The sequence below is a fragment of the Equus asinus genome, chromosome 2 (genome assembly GCF_041296235.1).
Source record: "Equus asinus isolate D_3611 breed Donkey chromosome 2, EquAss-T2T_v2, whole genome shotgun sequence".
NCBI classification, from domain to species: Eukaryota; Metazoa; Chordata; class Mammalia; order Perissodactyla; family Equidae; genus Equus; species Equus asinus.
In genome coordinates this window covers 83,250,773-83,274,926 of record NC_091791.1, presented here as the reverse complement: position 1 = coordinate 83,274,926, position 24,154 = coordinate 83,250,773, and the positions used below count along the sequence as shown (strand labels likewise).

General features: G+C 37.8%; 1 protein-coding gene across 6 annotated transcripts in view; it reads right to left on the bottom strand.

The window, feature by feature from the left end:
• The window catches only part of TARBP1 (TAR (HIV-1) RNA binding protein 1), an 83,965-nt gene that overhangs the window by 33,604 nt on the left and 26,207 nt on the right, over positions 1-24,154 (bottom strand). For 5 of the 6 annotated variants that reach the window (XR_011496293.1, XR_011496294.1, XM_014846572.3 and 2 more), the window contains exons 11-20: positions 22,080-22,179; positions 20,709-20,881; positions 11,745-11,842; positions 8,372-8,533; positions 5,839-6,026; positions 5,150-5,411; positions 4,862-5,050; positions 3,348-3,538; positions 3,091-3,162; positions 1,603-1,723 (exon numbers count right to left, since the gene is read on the bottom strand). Coding sequence is in view for 4 of the 6 variants with exons in the window: in XM_014846572.3 (XP_014702058.3) it covers positions 1,603-1,723; positions 3,091-3,162; positions 3,348-3,538; positions 4,862-5,050; positions 5,150-5,411; positions 5,839-6,026; positions 8,372-8,533; positions 11,745-11,842; positions 20,709-20,881; positions 22,080-22,179 (1,556 nt within the window). In the remaining 2 variants the exon portion in view is untranslated. The remainder of the gene's footprint in view (positions 1-1,602; positions 1,724-3,090; positions 3,163-3,347; positions 3,539-4,861; positions 5,051-5,149; positions 5,412-5,838; positions 6,027-8,371; positions 8,534-11,744; positions 11,843-20,708; positions 20,882-22,079; positions 22,180-24,154) is intronic. The other variant, XM_070492439.1, reaches the window with a different exon arrangement.

The following is a 24,154-nucleotide window of genomic DNA, read 5'->3' as shown; positions in this document are numbered from 1 at the left end:
GCCCAAAAAGACACCCTGTGCTCATTAGCTTGCCAATCTCTTTTACCCCCAACCCCCAGCAACCACTAATCTATTTCTGTCTCTGTAGATTGACCTATTCCAGACATTCCATATAAATGAGATCTTACCATATGTGGTCCTTTCTGATTGGCTTCTTTCACTTAGCCTAATGTTTTCAAGTTTCGCCAATACTTGCTATTTTCAGCTTGTTTTCAATAGCTATACTAGTGGATCTGAGGTGGCTATTCAAGGATTTTGCCTGTGTGACTACTGCTGGCCTCTCCATAGTTAACATTTTCTCCTCTCTATTAGATAATTTCCTTCGGCACATAAACAAGCTCTAATTATCCCCCACCTTTAAAAAGCTTCTGGCCCGTGCCCCCTCCAGGCACCATCCCATGTTTTCCTTCTCTTTCAGAGCAAACTCCTTAAGAGTGCCTATACTCACTGTCTCCACTACCTCAACAACAGTCTTCTTCCCAGCTCCTTCTATTTAGGTTCTCATTCTCACCATTCCACTAAAAGGTCTTCTGCAGAGGTGAGTAACGACAGCCTTCTTGCTGAATCTAACGGCCAGTTGGCAGCCTTCTTTTCCTCCACACCTGCAGGTAGCACTTGCCTCATTTGGCATCTAAATACCATCCTCTCCTGGTAGCCTGCCACCATACTGATGGTTCACCCAGAGTTCAGCCCAGTGTCACCTACTGGGGAGGTCCTCTCTGACCCTCTATCTAAACAGCTACCCCTCCTCCTTATTCTGCTTTATTTTTCTTCTAAACACCCATATATTTATACGTCAGTATACATCATAATACGTTATTTGTGTCCTATCTGATGGAGTATCCTGCTACTTTAAATTCTACTCATCCTTAAGGAAGCCAGTAAAACACTATTTCCTCTGACACATCTCCCCTGACTCCCACAGTGCAAAGGAGGGAATTTTTGCATAAAAAATACTTCCTAGGTTTTATAGGGCTAAGGTTGATCTGCTACCTTCAGAAAACAAACGTATGATGAAGACTGCAATTTCAGTACAAGCGACTGAAGTGGGTTCTGTGGTCATCGGTTACATCCCAGAGTACAAGCCAGTTGGTGGAAGCAGCCCAAGCACTCCATCTATCTCAGCTTCAAATGCAGAGTGAGCACTATGTTTGACTCTACGTCCTCCTGTCTTCTCCCCAGATGTTAGCCCATTCTGCAGACAGTGTGATGTTCATTTATAAATGATTTTGCAGACTCAAAAAAATCAGTTCTTCACATTATGCCACTTTCTAAATTTTCACCTTTTTATTCCATTTCTTACATAAAACAATGTATGGATCTATCACTCTAAACATAACTGGTTTTGAGTAGTACTGGGAAAAACACAGAGTGAAGTTTAGATAGTACAGGGAAAACATTATTATTCTCTAAAACCAAATTTGAATTGGACAATTACTAACCAAGATTTAACTAAAAATATGGACCATAAATCTCATGTTTCTTTCTTGATAAAGAATATTTAAAAATACTGATTCTATCAACATAAAGAGCAAATGTTGGATTTTGACTTGTTAATATACAAAACCAAAGATAATTTAAAGTAAAATAAAGCATATTTACTTTATCTAATAACTTGATTGCAAGATCTTCCATAAACAACTTATGAGACATATTTGAGCCATCTAATAAACACAGGAATTTGACAGCACAAATTCTCACATAATGGTCCTCTCTTTTAGTACTAAAAAATATAAAATGATACACCATGTTAACACATTTTCAAAACAGAAACATGTCAAATATTAGCTCCAAAATATCAAAACCATCAACGTTTTCTAAAATTAGGTACCATTCATACTTAATGATGATGCTTTTTAATTCAGGATAGACAGAAGATAAGAAACGAATATTTCAAAAGGAGAGCGTGTACAGAAAGTCTGAATGAGCACAAATTCACGCAGACTTCTGGAAAAACAATGCACACACTACTGAGGCTGGATCAATAATATCTTATCTGTAGACAAAACAGATCACAGCTCAAGAAACTATTCCTGAAAGAGGACCACAGGCCTCTCTGTGCACGAAGGTGAGACCACGCATCAAACACCTCAGCGGCTCGTCTTTACCACGTGTGTAAGAGCACTGTTTCTAAGCGACAGGCAAACTCAGCAAGCATCACATGCTCTAAGCACCCCAGCGTTTTCAGTGTCCACACATGGAAAGATAAATTAAGTGAAACTGTTAATTAGTATTTCCAAAGTTCATTAAAACTGTTATAATGTGATAAAAGGTGTTTTAATTTAACATTTGTCTAGTAGAAATTAAAGTATTTTGGAATTATCAACTAAAAAATTTTACTTTTATTGCTACACTAAACCAGCTAAGAAACAAAAAAATCAATGAAAATAATTAACAATGAAAAATGTATGTATTTAATGAAAAGTGACAGATGATTCAAAACATAGCTGTGACTCACAGAATAATGAAATAACTACACATTATTATTTGTTGTCCTAAACTCTAAAGTGAATAATACAGCACTATTTATTATCTTCTTTAAACACACAAGCACGTACAAATTTTTGAAAACTATGTGAAAAAATAAAACTAAAAAAAGCTATTTGACAAGCTCCCAAAAAACTAATTCAGAGGTTAGATAAGAATAGTCTTATCCCAGATATCAAAATGTTAGGGCCTGTTCTAAGAATGATTTTATTTTTGTGTATAGCAGACTGACATGCTAAATGGTCAATTTTAGCCAAAAAGGGAGTGAAATGTATGTGCCGGTGATCACCTCTTCTGCCTAAAAAAAGAAGAGGGAGAGGGCTTTTATGTTCCCTGTGGTCATTTCCTTATTTATGCTGGATTTGACACCAAAATTTTTTTAAAGTTTATCAAATTTTAGTAAATAGTGACAGATCTGAAGAAAATATTTTAGCAAGGGAATATAATTTCTAACATACTTTTGAAGACATTCAATATCTTATAAAACGTTAGATATCACTAGTAAACATTTATTAAATTTAACCAATACAGAATGACTCTCATATGATGTTAAATTTCGAATATTCCACTGACATCAAGACATGGAAACCCCACCATACTCACTTTTCAATAACAACGTTTGCTGCACAGTCACGTCCAAGATTTTCTACGAAGGTCTGCACATCCTGAATAAGTCTTTCCATAAAAACATTTGACAAAAAAAACAGGTTTTAGACAGAAAAAAATTAAAGCCCCAAATTTAAAGTTAACTAATCCTTTATATTCTTCTAATTGAAAGCCTCAAAATAAAGACATAATTCTTCCCACATAGGTACTTAATACTGTAAGTTATGACATGTTGAAGTAATGGCATCTTTTACCTTTGATCACGCCTAAATACAGTTCCAAATATGCAAGCCTCAAGGACAAGCTCGCTATAATTTTTAGCACTTGATAAAGATTCTTGGGACACATTTGAAGGAGAAACTATCCAAGATTGGCAGCAATAACTTATCAGCGTATTGAAGACTCCAGTTTTTAAAGCAGACATTTCAATTATCTTGTACATAATCTGAAATGAAATACAATGATAATTTAATCTTTGACCAATTTAATTAAAAAAAATTAATGTTTTTAAAAACTGTTCCTTGAATGGTTTCAAATGAGTTTCCACATAGTCATGAGTCTAAAAAATTAAAAATTCATTATTGTTAGAATTTTGCAAGATGATCAAGAATCAGAGAAAGCTAATTTTTCATTTCTTTATAAAAATAAATCCAATTTTACTGATAGTGATATTCACCCAAAACTCTCCAAGAGAAACAAGTGCCCAAAGTAATTGAGTGAAAGGGAAAAAACACCTCTCCCTTTACACTTTCAGTTTTCTTTCACCAACGTCCTCCCTTTCCCCAAGGCAGCAGAGACCACCGTCTAAGCATGTGCTGTGGGCAGAAGAGGACTGGGAGGCAGTGCCGGACAGCAGGGTAATAAAGGACTGTACTTCCACTTTCCCCTCCGGATGAGGAGGCGCACGGGAACTGCTAGGCATGACCTCATTCCATCGTGTCACATTCCCTACTGTGCATCAGTGGTTGTAAACGCAATGCCTCCAGAAACCAGAGACCTTTTGACAGGTTATAGTCAAGGAAAAGTAACAGCATAAGTGCAATGACAGATGGCACCTGATGTTTGCCTGCAGTATCCAGAAGAAAGTGAGGAATGGTTGTGCAGGGGAGAATGGGAAGGGGCATGCCCTATCTGGACAGGCCAGGCGACTGCTGTCCTAGAGGAATGACCAGTGTTGCCAAATCATCCAGTTTCCCAAGATTCCAAGAGAAGAGGAAATACAGATTTTCATGCCAATCTCCCACTTCTTAAAAGTTGGCAACTAATTCAAAATTTTAAACATTATATGAACCAAATAAAACATGTTTGTGAGGCAGATGTGGTTCATGGGCTACCGTATTGCACATACTCTTTCAATCTAAGATTTTCTTGTTCTTACTCATGACACTGAAGAAGGCTCAAAATACTCATTGACTGAATGAATAAATAACAACAAATCTAATATGTAGTTACCAATAGGACTCTCTTCTTTCTCACGTGCTACAGGTCACACAAGTTAAAAAGAAAACAAAAAGTTATCCCATTTTTATCTAAAGGAGTCAAATTCATAGAAACAGAGAGTAGAATGGTGGTTAGCTGGGGCCGAGAGGGAGGGAGAGAAAGGGAGTTGCTTCATGGGTATAGTTTCAGTCCCCCAAGATAAAAGAAGTTCTGGAGATCTGTCACAACAATGTGAATACACTTAACACTACTGAACCGTATGCTTAAAAGTAGTTAAGAAGGTAAATTCTATGTTACATCTGTTTTATCTCAATTCAAAAAAAATTACCTCTTTTATTTTGAAATATGCTTGGCCCTTTATTTTTGCGGCAATGGTAAGAACTTTGGTATCAAAAACAAACTGAACAAAAGCTTTCAAATTAGACCAGAATATCAACTGAGTGTTGCTTAAAGAAGATATAATTTTCCAAGCCATGTCAAAAGACTCTACGCAGAGTGATTCAGAGGAGGTCAGAAGCTGGTAGAAAAAAAAAGAAAGAAATATGTAATTATTATTTAATTTCAGAAACTGATTTCCGTTTCTATATTCTTTAATTCATCTCTCACTATATCTTACCTTGGGAACCAAAATTTTCATGCACTGGAACACAGGTAAGACCTGGTCAGAAGGAAGAACTGTGAGGGCTTCTAGTGCAGACTGCAAAGTCCTTATTGGCATTTGAACAGCAGGAAGAACGGGTTCCAGAACTTCACCCTCTGAGGGTGGTATCAGGGTGTGATACTTTTTCAACAGGAAAGAGAGGCAGACCCACTGATCATGAATATATTGTGCAACTATTTTCCCCCATCCTTGGGAAGATGATGATTCTTCAAAAAAACTGAAACAAAAAATAAAGTCACTACTCCATCCTTCCTTAAGTCTGTCTCAATCTCTTTTGCGTGTAGTACACTATCCTTCTAAAGAGAGACATTAAACATCATTATTAAATTTCCTCCCTACCAAAAGACAAGGAAACTACATAAACCTCAACTTTCTAACTTGCCTGAAAGTAAACATTTTCACCCATTTTAAATGATTCACTGAAAACTAAATGCAGAAAAGTTAATGGGTTTCCAGTAATAGAGATGAATAATGTGATAATGCATTATTATTCTGAATGAGCTCTTATCTCCAAATTTCCAAAACCCTATAAGTAATGTTGAGCAATCACTAATCATCTCAATGACTGAAACAAAAGTGGATTTTTAAACATCAGCAATAAAGATGCCTTTCATGTACACGCTGCACTCTGAGGGGGAACACACCTGCTTGGCTCCTCTGTGTGGGGCTTCTGTAGTGTCTGATTGAGCTGAAGAGAGGAAAGGAACCTCTCCGTGGGTCCAGCATCCAGCGAGTCCAGCTGTAGTTCCGGCTTCTGGTCAATGGCCTCACACACCATGGCCAAAGCAGCCATACTAACGACTCTCTGAACTTGTCTACCAAGTGTTGGCTCCTAAGGAGAAAACAAACAATCTTTACTTACCATAAGCAAGTCTTAACGAGGACCTGAGTTGCCAGTCTATGGAAACCTCATGCCTCCTTTCCCTCTTCCTGTCTGCTACCAAACATCAGAGGGAATCAATACACGCCATTCAGTTTTACCACTTCTGTACAGATTGGAGGAAACAAAGTTAAAGTGGTAACAAAAATTCAGCACTTCAGAAATAAGACATTTGATCTCTTCATTTGACAGGTGGGATCCCAGAAGTAGTATATGACAGACCTGATATATACAGAACCCAAAACTGTATGTGAATTAGTACTTCTCAAACTTTTTCATACTTGAATATACATTTGGATACAACACTTCCATGGTGAGTTTTATTTTAACTGTTTGGCTGAAGAATATTAAAAAGAAAACAAAGGCTCCAGGCATATATATAAAAACTCCTTAGATCAGCTGTATACTGCTTTTGGAGAGGTGGCACAGCATAGCAGTGAAGAGCTGGACTCATGAACCACACGGCCTGGGCCTGAATCCTGGCTCTGCACTCAGGAGCAGTCTGACTGTGAACATACTGCACCTTAGTTTTCTCATCTGTAAAATGGGGACAGTAATAAAATCTACTTCACAGGGTTATTGTGAAGATTAAATAAATGGGTTATTTCATGTAAAGCATGAGCTTAGAACTCTATTATGTAGAAGCACAAAGGAAGGAAATCAAGACAGCCTGGTTTCATACTCAGAGAGAGACAATCAACCACCTCTAACCAAGAAGCCAGGAGCGCAGACGAGAACCTAGTCATAGAAAATAGCTGCACCCCAAGACCAACGCAGTTCCAATGCTGCCAACCAGTAACCTCTCTACCAGAAAGGAACTTCCTACCACTTATTCCACACCTTCCCTCACCCCCAAAAATAAGTCAAGTATCTCTACAGATAAATTTCACACAGCAACACTGCCAACATATGAAATAAAATGCAGTGTTACTTTCGAGCCAGTACAATCCCTGCTAACCTTAATGTAATCAGTGAGTTACTAAAGAAAGCAAGCCAATCTTTAAGAACTACTGCAGGACGGTTCACGATTTTGTCTACACTCAAAACTCACAATGTCCTTTCATGACACTAATGTACTAATATGACTAGATGTGATGCTGGAATATTAATCAATCCGCCTTATCATTTTCTTTTAGGACAGTTCTTGAGAACTATTTTAAAAATTAGATTATTAAAGCAATCAAGTAGTTTGTTTCAATTAGCAGCCCACACTAGACTATGATTCAGCTCAACTTTACTAAACATTTACCATGTGTTAAGGGAAAATAGCTAACATTTATTGAGGACTTTCTATGTGTGAGGGACTGTTCTAAAGTTTTAACGTGTATGAGCTTAACTTTTATTCTCACACCAATCCTATAGCCTTCATTTTGCAGGGGCAATAAAAGAGGCACAGAGAGGTTAAGTAATTTCTCCAAGGTCATATGCCTAGCAAGGATAAAGCCAGGATTCACACCCAGGAAGTCTAACTCCAAAGCCTGTGTTCTTACCCACTACACTTCATTGTGTCATGTTTAAGAAATGCCTCCTCCACAACCACAAGGACCCACAACCAAAATATACAACTGTGCACTGGGGGGATTTGGGGAGAAAAAACAGGAAAAGAAAAAAAAAGAAAAGAAATGCCTCCAGGTGCTAAAATCTAGTGGAGAAGACATAAACCACTCCAAAAACAAGTAAGATGAAAATAAATTCTATAATGGAGGCATAAAGAGCCACAGGGAAATGAAGGAAAGAATGAGACACTGATCCGAGAAGGTCTCTAAGAGAAAATGCGATTTGAATTGGGCCATGAAGCACAGGTGGATACTGACAAGGGTACACTGGAAGGGAGGGCATTCTTAGCGGAAGGACCAGACAGAATGAAAGCCTAGGGAGGAAGGTGATGACATGTGGTTGTGATCTGTGAAACGCTATACAGTAGCCTCAAGTGACTGCAGCATCAGGGGCACTGTGGGCAGGAAGAGAAAAGGCAGTGGACGACCGGGCTAGAAAATGAAACAAATGATGAAACTGAACACATTAAAGAGTCCCTTACTAGCATAAGGGCAAGAGGGCAAGTCCACCTTCTGTATCTAAACGATGTGAAGACTGAGGTCACCACACCTTTGTTACATACCTAATATTATGATAGGAGTCCCAATCTTCATCAAATATTATGAACAAAGGATACTATCTTAAAAATTAAATTTCAGCAGATGCTTTTTATGAAATCAAAATATTGTATACTAATCAACTATGCATTCCACGTATGCCTTACTCAACATAACTACAAACCTTGAATCAAAGAGGATTACCTGTCCACTGTCCATCTCTTGAAGATGCCGAATGGAAGCATTTTTCAGAGGAGAAATAACTCTCCAAATGGGGTTACCTCTTTTCCATCCCACCTTCACATGCAGATTTATAAGCTCAGTTAACACCATCAGGTATAAATGGCAACGATCCAGATCTGAAACCTGAGACAAACAATAAAACACTTAAGCAGGGTCCATGATTTTCATAAAACTATGAGTTCAGACAGGAAATAAGTTTATTTAGAAGCAGTAAAACAAGACATTGATGAGGAAAAAAAACACTTCCTCCAAGAAGCCTTCCATGATCTTCCATACAGAGCTAAGGACTCTCTTCTCTGTGCCGACACAGTGACTCTGCCTTCAGCACAATTATAGGACTTTTCACAATTTACTCATCTGTCTCCCCACCTTAATAATGAGACCCTGGAAGGCAGAAACTATGTTCTACCAATTCTTGCATCCCAGGGCTAATACTACATCATAAATAGTAATAACAATCACCACTTCCTTTGTTTCGGGCAGTTTACAATACACCATTCTCACAAGCAAGACTACGCCCCACTTTCCTAAGAAGACTCAGTCTCAGAGGTTAAACAGCTTCCCCAGCGTCCTAGAGCCAGTGACGGAGGGACAGGACTGAATGCAGGTCTTTCAGACCAGGCTCAGTCCAGTTCTGCCAGCCACCAGCTCTGTGACCCTCGGCAAGTGACCTCACCTCTTCCGACCTCAGACTCCTTAGTCAGAAAATTGGGAGGGTAATAGCTATCCACCACAGAGTTTGTGAAAGATTTAAGTGAGACAAAGTATGCTAAGTGGACTGGCGGCCTTAATTTTTATTACTATACCAATTACTACACCCTCGGAGGCCTCCTGTGGCACACAGGAAGCACATACTTCATTAATGTAAGCAGTTTTTACTGAGTGACCACTACATGCAGGCACCTTGCCAAGTGCTAGGATTCAGTGCAGACAGAAGGTAACGATTACAGGACCTGGTGCTAGACTGATCATAGCGGGGAAGAGTGAGGGATAAAGGTGCCAGGGAGGAGTCCTAAGTTTGGGGCTTGAGAAACTGGTTGGATGGTGGTACATTCACTGCGAAGGGACCCTGGAGGGGAATCTGGAGAATCTCTGGGAGGAATGATAAGGGATTCAGTTTTGAAAAGCCTAAGTGTGAGAAATTCAACTTGAGTTGTCAAATAGCAGTTGGTTGAATGGGCGTTAAGCTCAGAAGAGCAGTCTGAGGTAGAGACAGATGTGAGGGTGTCTGGCACAATGGAAGCTGGGGATGTGGGTGAGAGCATCGAGACAGAGGAGAGAACAAGGAAAGAAGGGGCCAGGGCCAGCCTATGGAGAGCGCTGACGTCCAAGGCTATGGTAGAGAATGGATATTCAAAGGGAAGTGGGAGTGATGGCCAGGGAGATGGGGGACAACCAGGAGACAATGATTGTCACAGAAGCTATGGAGGGCTAGTGTTTCATGGGGGAAGTGGTCAAGAGTGTCCAACGGGGCCGAGGAGTCAAGAAAAATGTGGTTTGAAAAGTGTCCATTAGGTTGATGACAAAGGAGTCACTGACAACTTTCTAGAGAGCACTTTCCATGTCATGAAAAGAGGTAGAAGCCAGATTAGAATGGAGTCAAGGAGTCTGTTCATAGAACAGCTTACAAAGAGAAGGAAAGAGGGTGCCAGGGGAACACAGAATTGAGAGGGTTCTTTTAAGGTGAGGGACTCTTAAAGCTTGTTTCAATCTCATGAAAAGAACCCAAGAGAAAAGGAGAGGTTGAAATACGAGAGAGAGAGAGAGAGGACAATCTCTCCCTGCAGAGGGCAGGCAGGGAGCATGGACTCAGTGTGGGTGGGTGTCGAGACATCTGACAGAATGAAAGCGAGGCGATTTCAGTCTCACGGCTACTGTCTCCTCTGGGAAGCAGAGGTGAGGCAGCGGCGAGCTGCAGCCAGCCTGCGCTGCAAGTTCATCTCTCTCTCAGATTCAGCAGCCTGAAATCAGCCATGGAAGTTGATAAATACTACAATTCGGGGCTTTTCCTCCCTGAAATCCAGTTGTTAAACATGGACCCTCACACTGCTGAGGTGGGAAAGTAGGGGAAGAGATTTTTATTCAACTGCAAGCTACCAAACAAATGTACTTACTTGGGAATTCTAATACCTAATTTATTAAAGGGTGAATTTTTCCAAATAATTTTAAACTATCACATACTGAGTTTACTTCTTAAAATCTTTGCACCTAAAAGATAAAAATCACATTACCATTTCCAATTTTAAAGTTATTTTCAGCTTCAAATTCCAAACAAACAAAAACTTTTACGTTATATAATAGGGTACACAAAGGCTCATTATAGTTCTTTTGTAAAGCTATGAAAATTTCCACAATAAAAAGGTAAAATAATACTCATGACAATTAAGTGATATTGGAGCTAGACAAAGTTACTTCTTTATCAAATGCCTTCTTGGAAATTTATGCGTAACAAAACTACTATTAACAATTGCTTAATACAAAGAAAGCTAAAGATAAACACTTCCCTTTTTTCTTTATATACATTTTTAATAGAGTTTTTTATTTATATTTTTGCCTTCCTATCATAACATCTCAAGTCTTTCAGTATAAAATTTGTCTTTTCATATTTTCACACCTGCGGACCAGCTATCAAACAAAAGTACTTAATTAAGAATTGTTAAAATAAGTGTATGTTCTCAATTTATTGACAATCTAATAATTCTAATTGCTTCAATATTTTCCCTAGAGATTTCAACCACAAAAAAATTGACTGAGAGGCATTTTTGTAAGAATTAGTATTTTATAAATATTCTTGAAGAAAGTGGAAAATATGAATTTTTGTCAGAAGTCCCAGAAAGAACAAGTTATGTGGAGAGCAGAGACAGAGAAGACAGCTACATTCACAGAGCATCCCTTTTACCTCAGACCTATTGTTCTCAACTCTAACTGCATTTCAGAGCTTTAAAAATACACAAGTACTGATACCTGGTCCCATCCCAAACCTGCCAAATCGCTGGATTCTGGGACAAAATATGCATTAAAATGCTAAGTACTTCAAATGTTATACCGTCTGAAACTCTCTAAACCCTAGGAAGTAGACGTATTATCTCCATCTTGCAGATGAGGAAACTGAGGCTCAGAGAATCTACAGAACTTTCCCAAGGTCACAGGTATCACACAGATGGAACCAGAAGTAGGAGACTCCAAATCTTAAATCTATTCTGCTTCCTAAGGTTGCTTCTCAAGAAACTATCATGATAAAGTAATATTCTTTTCAATTTAATACAGTGCCTGCCAGTCAGTAATCACTCAAATTTCATGAAAACAATGAAAAGTTACTCCAATGAATACTTACACTGCTTAGTTCATTCATAGTTAGTCTTCTGAGAATAAATTCAGATATGCTCTCTGTGGTCGACATGACAAAGTTCTGAAGAAGAGTACATACCTCATCTGTATGGGAAAAAAGTGCACAACTAAAATGATAGGAGTAAGTTATTTGGTAAAAAATACTCTAGATACTCTAGTAAAAGTACAACTATGTTAAGCATATGGGTGAACTGCCAAAAATGAATTTCAGTAAAATAATAGTCATCTGTACATGGGGAAATCTGTACTTCAATCTAAAAAATCATTTAGAAGCTCTCGTTCTGGCTAAGACGGAGCAGGGACACACCACCCGCTGCCGCTGAATGCAGCTATCAAACCCGGACGGCATTTTTGAAGCAGCTATTGGGAGACTCTGAAAGGTAAAACATAGCAGACGGATTCCGGAGGAAGTCCTACTGAACAGTGGTGGGTTTACGGTGGTCCTCCTGCAGACCAGAACCAGAGGCAGGAGCAGTCAAGAAGGGGAGCAGCAGAATGCACCCCAACTTTCTGGTCAGAGAAGGAAAGAAGGAAACCCCAGGAAAGCAGCCAGTGAGTCCACAGGAGATTCCAGAGAGGGAGGCACTAAGGAGAAGGCCCCCAGAAAGTGGTTTATGAACTTGGCTCCCCAGTGAGCTGCTACACCTGGATCTGATACCAATCAGAAGACCACAGACTTTGAGAACTGAACTAACAGAGAGACAACTGCCCAGGCCCCAGACTGATGGAACACAGGGGCACAGGTCGAGAGAGAAGTGGAAAGGATTTGAAAAAACAACTGACAGTGGAACCAACATCCACAGAAACCGGTCAGAGTTAAGGCCTGAACTTAACCAGGCTGACTGACTGCTCTACAAAAATACTAACATTCTCCACAGGATTTAAACAAGATCCAGAGTCTCACAATATTTAAAGTATCTAGGGTACAATCCAAAATAATTGGGCAACGAAGCATCAGGAAATTCCTAGGAAAAGACAATCTACAAACGACAATACTGAGATGATGTTGATGTTAGAATAACCTCACCAAGACTTTAAAGCAGCTACTATAAAAATGCTTCAACAATCAATCAAGAACACTCTTGAAACAAGTAAAAAAACAGAAAGTCTCAGCAAAGAAACAGAAGATATATACAAAAGCCAAATCGAAATTTTATAACTGAAAAGTACGATAACTGAAATAAAAAAACCCTCACTGGATGGGATCAGTAAGAGAAAGGAGATGCAAGAGAAAAGAGTCAGTGAACTTGAAAATAGATCAATAAAATATACAATCTGAACAACAAAGGGAAAAAAGTGATTAAAAAAAATAAATAGAGGGGCCAGCCCAGTGGCACAGTGGTTAAGTTCACATGTTCCGCTTCTTGGCGGCCCAGGGTTCACCAGTTCGGATCCCAGGTGCAGACATGGCACTGCTTGGCAAACCATGCTGTGGTAGGCATCCCATATATAAAGTAGAGGAAGATGGGCACGGATGTTAGCTCAGGGCCAGTCTTCCTCAGCAAAAAGAGAAGGATTGGCAGCAGATGTTAGCTCAGGGCTAACCTTCCTCAAAAAAAAAAAAAGACTGTTAGAATGGACAAAAAAATCATGAACCAACTATATGCTGTCTATAAGAAATTCAATATATAATATCTTCAAATAAATCTTCAAGTATAATGAGCTAAACAGAATAAAAGTAAAAGGCCAGGAAAAAATATACTATGCAAATTATAATCAAAAGAAAGTAGGAGTAGTTATATTACTATCAGACAAACTAGACTCCAGAGTAAAGAAAATAAGCAGGAATAAAAAGAGACATTATATAATGATAAAAGAGCCAACTTACTGGAAAAACACACAATCTTAAACACATATGCATCTAACAAGAGCACTTCATGAAGAAAAATTGACATAACTAAAAGGAGAAAGAGATAAATCCAAAATTATATTTGATGTCAACATTCCTCTATCAGTAATAGGAAAAGTAAACAGAGAATTAGCAAGGATATAAAACTGAAAAATGCCGTGAAGCTCTTAGAAATAAATGACATTTATAGAACACTCAACAAAAGCAGAACACACATTCTTTCAAGTTTACATGGCACATTCACCACAACCTAGACCATAAACCAAACCTTAACAAACTGTAAAAAAAACTGAAATTGTACAAACTATACCCTCTGACCATAATGGAATTAAATTAAAAAGCAATAACAGAAAGATAACTGGAAAATCTCCAAATACGTTTCTAAATGAGACTTTCAAAGAGAAAGTCTCAAGAAAAGCTGGAACATATTTTGAACGGAAAATACAACAGACCAAAAAGTATGGGATGCAATTAAAGCAAAATGGAAGGGGAAAATTTACAGCATTAGATGTCATTTTAAAAAAGAAGATGTAAAATCAATAATCTAGGCTTCCATTTTAATTTTAAAAAGGCAAAATAAACCAAGACAAGCAGAGAGACACAAACAAAAAATAGAAATAATGAAATTGATAAGAGAAAAAATAGGGAACATCAATGAAACCAAAATCTGGTTCTTTGAAAAGGTCAATAAAATTGATAAAGCACTTAGACAGACAGACAGGAGGAGGACACAGATTACCACCATCCCTATCAGGAATAAAAGAGGATACTACTACAGACCCCAGACCCTGTAGGCACTAAAAGTATAAAGGAATACCATAAGCAATTCTAGAAATACAACTGTCCCCATTCACAAATGGCATAATCGTCTACAAAGAAAATCCCAAAGAATCTATTAAAAAAACTCCAACTAATAAATGCTTTGGCAAGGTCACAGGATACAAGGTCAACAAACAAAAATTAATCATTTTTCTGTATACTAGCAATGTACAACTGAAAACCAAAAATTTTAAAAACGTATCCTTTACAATAGCTTCCCCCCAAAAGAAATACTTAGGTATAAACCTAACAAACCCTGTGCAGGATCTATATGCTGAAAACCATAAAACTCTGATGAAAGAAATCAAAGACAATCTAAGTAAGCCAAGAGACATACTGTATTCATAGATTAAAAAGTCAATATAATAAAGAAGGCAATTCTCCACAAATTGATCTGTAGACTTAATGCAGTTCCAATCAACATTCTAGCAGGATTGTTCTGTAAATACATACCAACTGATTATAAAGTTTATATAGAAAGGCAAAGGAACTAGAACGGCTAGAAATATTTTTGACAAAGCAGAAGAAATCTGAAAGAATCACACCATCTATTTTAGGACTTACTGTAAATCTATAGTAACCAAAAGAGTATGGCACTGGCAAAGGATAAACATACAGATCAATAAAACAGAACAGAGTCTAGAAACAGATCCTCACAAATATGGCCAATTAATTGTTTTTAAACCACTTTATTGAGATACAGTTTCCATAACATACAATTCACCCATTAAAAGTGTATAATTCAATGATGTCTAGTATAGTCACAGAATTGTGAAACCATCACCATAGTCAATTTTAGAACATTTTCATCCCCACAAAGAGAAACTTCATATCCTTTAGTCATCAACCCCATAATGCCCATCCCCTCCCAGGCCTAAGCAACCACTAATCTACTTTCTGTCTCTATAGATTTACCTATTCTGGACATTTCTTATAAATGGAATCATATAATATGTAGTTTTCTGTGACTGGTTTCTTTCACTTAACATAACGTTTTCAAAGTTCATCCACGTGGTAGCATATATTAGTACTTCATTCCTTTTTAAGGTCAAATATGGATATACCACATATTGTTTACCCATTCATTCATCTATCTACTTTGGATTGTTTCCACAATGACCAATTAATTTTTGACAAAAGTACAAAACATTTGAACAAGGAAAGGATAGTCTTGTCAACAAATGCTGCTGGAGCAACTGGATATCCATAAGCAAAAGAATGCACCTCAACCTAAACCTTACACCTTAAAAAATGAACTCAAAATGTATCATAGATGTAAAAATAAAAACCAATAAAATATTTAGGAGAAAATCCTGTGTGACCTGGGGTTAAGGCAAGGATTTCTTAAGCACGATGCCTAATGCACAATCCATAAAACAAAACAAAAAAATAAATAAAATGCACTTCATCAAAATTAAAACTTTTGCTCTGCAAAAGACACCGTTACAATGAAAATACAAGCTAGAAGAGAGGGAGAAAATATCTGTAAATCACATATCCAACAGGGGACTTGTATCCAGAACGTATAATGAAATCTCATTACATACATTTTATACAAGAATATGAAAACAAATAACCCAATTCAAAAATAGGCAAAAGATTTGAACCAACACTTCACAAAATGCTGTACCTATCACTCTTAGAAATGTTTACTTTTTAAAAGATTACCTACTGCATTAAAAATCACAGCATGAATTTTAAAGTTTCGAGTTACCTATTATAAAGGAGAGTACCATATGGCTTCTGAAGTGTCTCACGAGTCACTTGCCAGGTCAAGAAGCCACCAGCAAATGGTTGGAGAGTAAAGCTGTTTACTAAAAAAGTAAAAAACTATAACCAATGAATATGGTAAGAACAGAATACCCCTCTCTTCCATATTCTCTGCCTTTTCTTTCTCCTATAATATACTCAACTCCTTAAATCTCAAACTTACATTAATAGCACAAAGAAATATTTACTTTTCTCAGATACATTCAAACCCAACAGATTAAAATAAATTTAATTTTCCAGGATTACAAGGGAAAGTTTAGGGCTTGAAGAACAAAGTGATTTGAAAAAAAAGTAGCTACTGTTAATGTTTCCAAGATTATTATCACTACCATGGTGGTTCCTATTAATTACCACAATACAGAAGAACCTCTCTTTCACTCTCAAGTCAAACCCCCAGTCACCGCCACATCTCTAAATTTAACACTCCATCACAACAATATACAAACTGTGTGCAAAGATTCAACCAGGATGGTGTTTACAGTTTTGTTGCCTAGTCTGTGCCTCATGTAATTGAGAGTGGGCAACTGAATCCCAAAAGAAGTGGTAGCAGAATTGGTGAAAAAGCTATCTCGGTCAAAATCATGATGAGATACCACTTCATAGTCATTACGATGGTCGTTATCAAAAAAATACAAAAAAGAACAAGTGTTAGTGAGGATATGGAGAAATTGGAACCCTTGTACACTACTGATTGGAATGTAAAATTGTGCAGGGACTATGGCAAACAGAATGGCAGTTTCTCAAAAACTAAACATAGAATTACCATATGATCTAGCAATTCCACTTCTGGGTATATACCCAAAAGAAATGAAAGCAGGGACTCAAACAGATGTTTGTACACCAATGTTCACAGCAGCATTATCTGCATAACCAAAAGGTGGAAAAACCCACATGTCCATCAACAGATGAATGGATAAACAAAATGTAGCATATATATTCACTGGAGTATTATTCAGCCTTAAAAAGAAATGAAATGCTGAGACACACCACAACATGGATGAACCTTGAAGACATCACGCTAAGTGAAATAAGCCCAACACAAAAGGACAAATACTTATGATTCCACTTATATGAGGTACATAGAGTAGTCACATCCACAGAGACAGAAAGCAGAATAGTGGTTCACAGGGGCTAGGGAGGGAGAGGAATGGAGGGTTATTGTCCAGTAGTACAGAGATTCGGTTTGGCATGATGAAAAAGTTCTGGAGATGGATGGTGGTGATGGTTGCACAACAATGTGAATGTACTTCACGTCACTGCACTGTACACTTAAAAATGGTTAAAGCGTAAATTTTATGTTACATACATGTTACCACAATTTAAAAAAATAAAAGATATCTCAGGAAGAAAAGTACAAATAGACACAAGAGACTAATCAAGGCCAGAAAATAGAAGCAACCCAGGAAAAAGGTGAGACTCAGCAAAAAGCATCAAATCCATTATTGTGACAAATTCAGCAAGTAGTTGGGACAGAAGTGTGTCTGCTTAAGGCCAGTTACTTTGGCCCATATAATCCAATGTAACTAAAGGGAGAGCTATAATGTAACTAAAAGTATATTTCCTCAAATACAAAAATAAACATTGTATAGGTATTCTGAATTTAAAAAAAATAACCACTGGAACATCATTTAAAAAAAATTCTTCATTTATGTATATATGGATGCACAATCCATGAACTGATCTCATTAGATACAGTCTAAGACGGTGTTTCATATCACAGACTGCATTGTATTTACAGAGCCATACTGAAGTCTTCACTTCAAATGCACGATCACTAGCAGCAATGCACGCCCGGAGCTTCCCAGCAAGCCTACGACATTTCCCTAGTCCATTACTAACCTCTTTCCTAAATACTCAAAACTCCTCAAACTTCCAACACTTCTCCTCCACCCTCATCCTGTTTCCGCTTTCACTCAGAAAACAGAACAAATCAGAAAAGAACTCCTACAACACAATGTCCTACAGCTCCCCGCCTACCTGCACTTGCCTCCCTAGCGGTGCTCCCGTCTAAGACCAGCCTCTCCACTTGCAACCTGCATCCTGTGCACTTTCACCTCCTCCTGGACACCAATAAGCAAATAGCCCCTCCTCACATCTGCAAAATTTCCCTCTGCTGAATCACTTCCATCTGCACACAAACATTTTTTCCTTCTTTAGGGAATAAAACTTCTCTTATTCCACCAGCAGCAACTGCCCCATTTCTCTGCTCCTCTATACACAAACCCCTTGAAAGAGCTCTCTGTCCTCAGTATCTCCATTCCTCTCCATGAACTGTCCCTACCACCGCCCCAAAATTGCTTCTGTCAAGGTCACCTAAAACCCATGGTCAACTGTCGGTCCTTATTTTAGTTGATCAGCAGCGTATGATGCAGTTATCAGTCTTTCCTCCTGGAAACACTTTCTTCACTGGCTTCCAGGATTTCACATTCTCCTGGTTTTTCTCTTCTCTTGCAGCAGTAAATTTATCCTAAGTATCTTTGCTGTTTCCTCTTTGTCTCCCCAACCTCTAGACAATTAATTCCTAGACTATTTACTCATTTATAAAACAGAAATAACTATTTTCCTCTTCCCTAATCAAAGAAATCCTGTCAGGATTAAGATCTATTTATAGCTAATTAAACTTGATATGGTTTACCAGTTGTATTGGAAGTCAACTACTATCTAAATTAAACAGGTACTTCTTTTGATCTCACTTGGTAATATTAAAAGAGATATGCATGAGGAGCAATGGGAACGCCTACATTCTGCTGGAAGGACATAAAATGTGTACGCAACTACTTGGAAAAACAATTTCTCTTTATCTTTTAAAGCTGAATATGCACAGATCCTAAGAACCAGTACACACCCTGGAGAGACTCACACAGGCCCAGAAGACATGCAGACAGTGTTCATGGCAGCACTGTACATAACATTAATAAACTAAATACAATCCAATGTCCAGCAACAGGAAAATGCAGAAAGTGTGGTGGCACCATACAATGAAGATTATACAAAAGAATGAAGAAAGGACACGGATGAATCCTAGAAATGTGTTAAGTGAAAAAAGTTACAGCAGACTTCTTACAGTAAAGTAACATTTCTATAAAGCTCAAAAGCAGGAAAACTAGACAATATATTGTTGAGGGATATCTACATATGTGGCAAAACCATTTTTTAAAATGCATAACAGTGATAAAGATAAGTCAAAATAAGAAGGCAAAAGGAGAGGACGGAGGAGTAACAGGTAAATGAGTTCTCAGGTTGGGTGATGAGTGCATGGGTGCTTAATTAGTTTGCATCATAACTCTATGCATCATACACATCATAACTCCACCACACACTCTATGTTTGTATCAAATATCACGACAATTTCCCAAAGGCATCCATGACCCAGTCCTGCACCTGAAAGCACCGAGTCTAGTAAAAACAGTCAAGACATGTCAAATGAACCCAAATTTATACTCTTAAGGAGTTGAAAATTTTATAAAGTTACTGTTATGTGTACAGCATTTGGTTCTGTTACCATTATCAAAAATATCAGAACTTGAAACCTAGCTTTAATATTTTTTTTTAATTTTTTGGAGGAAGATTAGCCCTGAGCTAACTACTGCCAGTCCTCCTCTTTTTTGCTGAGGAAGACTGGCCCTGAGCTAACATCCATGCCCATCTTCCTCTACTTTATACGTGGGATGCCTACCACAGCATGGCTTTTGCCAAGCGGTGCCACGTCCGCACACAGGATCCGAACCGGCAAAAACCAGGGCTGCCGAGAAGCGGAACGTGCGAACTTAACCGCTGTGCCACCAGGCCGGCTCAAGCTTTAATATTTTATAAGCATATATTAAAATCTAACCTATCAATGTTATCCTCAGGTTTAACCTAATACCAACAACTCTCTAGAATTTTTAAATAGCAAATTTCTAAAATTCCAAGTGAAATTGATCAGAAAGGATTGGGAATCAAGGTTTACCCATCAATATTGTCATCTGTAATGTCCATGGGTTTTCAAATACTGTTTTACATAGATCTTAGCTTAAGGGGAGAAGAAAGAGCTTAATGTTTCTATCTACTACCACTATACTTTTTACATGAAGTATACATAAAAGGTGCTCAGAGATGAATATATTTCAAAACAAGTAATTATAAAATTACTGCCATTCTCATGGGTTAGGTTACTTTCTTCATACTGGCAATTAGAAATGGATCTGGCTTAAACATATACGAAATAGTGATCATTTCTGATGGTCTGGAAATCAATGATCAAGCATACATTAAAAAAAAAAAAGCAAATGACATCACATTCTAAAATCAACAGTAACCAAGAATGTAAACACTAGGAAGTCAGCTCCATGAGGGCAGACACTCAGTGCTGGTCCTTCACAGCTGCATCCCCGGCATCACCAGGAGACCCTCAGTAAATATCTGTTGAATGCATGAAGTGGTCCTGTTATTTTAAAAGGTCAGGAATTTCCTCTCATTCTCAATACCAACAATAGACCAAGCAAGACACCAACAGAAACTAGTTATCCTCACCATCTTGGGTACTGGAACCTTTCAACAAGCAAGTGTGCAATAACTTCAACAGCAACTGGAGGCATCTGTCAGTTTTCAGCAAGGGCATGTAGGCATTTGTACCAAACTTCATAAGGGCATCCAGAAGAGGATCTAAGAATATCCTTAATACATTCTGTGTTCTCCGCTTTTCACTAGGTATTAAAAGACATGCCCAAATCAAGCATTTCAAAAGCATATAGAAATTATTTCCCATCTATAATTTATGGAATTGGTTAGCTAACGGATTCAATTAGACAGAATTAATCTTACAGATGATCCAAACATCCAGCCCCTATTAGGACTGATCTTTCCACCTGCGCCTTCTCACTGAGGGCAGCGATTCACCAGGGAGGAAAGCACAGGGAAGAACATACTGCACCAGCTCTAGGCACAGCATGAAGGAAATCCTATATCCACCTGATTTCCAAACTAAAACACGGAGACTCTGCTTCAATAATTCAAAAAAAAACAGACGCTAGTCAAGGAAACAAGGCATGTTAAAAAAAAAAAAAAATACAAGGAATTAAGGATATATGAAAAACTATTATAACCAACTTTAGTACTAAAACTTTGTCTAGACAGGAAATTTGATGTTAATCAAATTAACTGCATGTCATGCAAATACACAACCTACTGAGGCTGCTTTTGTAACAACTGTAATCTAGCGAGAACTGATCTGCTCACTTTCTCAAAATACAAATGAGATTGTTTTATCTTTATCTTATTTATAATTACACATTTTACAAAGAGGCCAAATCCAGCAAATTACCTAATCTTATGCTAGGACCTTACAACCAGTTCTTGTAACATTCTCATATAAAACCAGTGATTACTGCATGCAGTTTTTTTGACCTTCTCCAACAGTTTAACTTACTAACCTAAAAGGACTAATAAGCCCCTATTCCTATTAATTTATTGTTTTGGGGGGTTTTTTAGGGGTTTTTGTGTGAGGAAGATTGGCCCTGAGCTAACATCTGTTGCCAATCTTCCTCTTTTTGTCTGAGGAAGATGGTCCCTGAGCCAACATCTGTGCCAATCTTCCTCTACTTTGTATACGGGACACCTCCACAGCCTGGCTTGATGATCGGTGTGTAGGTTCACAACCAGGATCCAAACCTGGGAATCCTGGGCCACTGAAGTGGAGCATGTGAACTTAACCACTGCCCCACTGGGCTGGCCCCAATTTATTGTTAATTCTAAACATTTCTTTAGTATATTACCAATGTTCTAGTTCCTTCCTTTAATACACTGTAATTAATCCCATACTAAGCATGGAAAAGCCTGAATAGGCACCATAAACCTGATTAGCCCTTTTTTTTAAGCTTTCTTTTCAAGATTAGAAACACTTACCTATATTGAATCTTCATTCCTTCCACATCTACAGCCAGCAAGACCATCATAGCAACAAGCCTGGCCTCAAACCAATCAGGCATAAAGCAGTTTTCCCCTGCTTAAATAACAAAAGGTTTGCAAAGCATTAACAAAATCCTTCAAAGATGATGTTTCAAAAACAAAACAGCTAAATGATTATACCTTATCAATATTAAACTATTAGAGAAATAGAGCTGAGATGAAATACAATGGGACACCCTACATAGCTCATTGTTATACACAATTAAATATGAATTAAAAACAAATCTTTGCACACTTACTAGACCCCATTCACTGACCTAGGTGTTGCAGACACAATAGTTCCTATGCTCATGAAATTTACAGGGCAGTAGAGGAGAAAAGCATTCATCAAAGAATATACAAAGAAATGTAAAATGATAATTGTGGTGAGGGCTACCAATGGTGCTAGCGGAGTACACTAGGAGGATAGGCCCTCATCTGGGGAGAAACAGGAAGTTACTCTGAAGAAACGACAATTGGGCTGAGTGTGAAGGCTGAGAAAGAAAGAGAAGGTGAAGGGAGACAAGACCTTTCCAGACAGAAGGAAGAGTACGTCAAAGGTGCTCTGGCAGAGAGAGCACGGCACACTCCAGGAGATGGCAGGAGGCCCATGTGGCTGGGGTACACAAGTGTGAGGGGGTACCAAAGATGAGGTTACAGAAACAGGAAGGATAGAGAGGGGGACTCTGTTGGCCACATAAAGGATTTCTGTCTTTATCCTAAAGGCAAGAGGAAGCCACTGAACGTTAAGCCGAATATATACAAAGAGGAAGAAAAATTTGTAGAATGAAATTTGTATTTTAAAAAGCTTTCTCTAGGTACTATGTAGAAAAGAGACTGTGGGAGAAGCAAGAGTAGATGCAAGGTGACTGGTTAAGAGACAATTCCAGTATTTCAGCTGAGAGAAGAGATTTCCCTAAAATGTAACCAGAAGGTGGATGGAATGGATACAGACACAAAGGCTTTGGGGTCTCAGACCTGCGTTTGAACCCCAGTCCTATGGCTTATTAGCTGTGGGACCTTGGGACAGTGGTTACCCTCTCAGAAAGCTTACGTCATCTTCCATGAAGTCAAACTAATAAAACCTATGACTTTACTTAGGTCTATTATAAAAATTAAATAATATATGCAAATTTCCCAGAACATGTTTTGGAAGAGACAATTTGGTTACAGATAAAATTAATATTTTCCTCCCTCTGAAAGCCAGTTAAATTAAAATAAGTCATGGATAGAAGATTTCTTTTTCATTCATGATATACTACTCTAGTAAGATTATACTTTTCAACTCAACTCCTAAGAAAAATTTAGGTAAGAGATCTGATTTTCCAGCCCAATGGTTCAAATACTTAAAATCATTAAGAATGTTTTTTCAAACATTCTAATATATTTTGGGGGTAATTTAATATATTTTGATACAAATTTATTAGAATAGTACAGAAGATAGACAATACTAAAAACATACTTGCATGTAGGACAACTCAGTTTAGAAATACAACAGAAGAATAAACTTTACTATATATTATTTTTAAAAATGCTATAAATGCCATTTAGTTATCAATAAAAAATCTAAATCTATATAGAAAAACTTAGGTTACCTTCATAAATTTTACAAAGGTGAATTAAAATTTTTTCTCTGAAACATTTTTACTCACATTAATACTTTACATCCTACATTTACATTAAAAATTCATTCATAAATGAAGACTGAATGAAATCAAATGCCAATACACTATTCAGTTCCCTATATTTTCATTAGCAATCATATAATCAGATACCTTCTGATCTCATAGGAGGTGGGTGGGTGGGGATGGTGGGGGTGCTTTTTTGAGAATGAAATATTTCCGATCACAGTGGCACTTAAGCATGTGAGCTGGAAGCCTTTGGGTATAAACACCACACATTTTAGTATGGACAGCACACATGTTGGGAGTCTTCAAAGTGGCTAACCAGATAGTTCTCACTTGCCTCCAGTGAAATACCAATAGCAGAGTTCTAGAAACACAGATCCTTTTTGAAATCCTAAGGAATTTTTC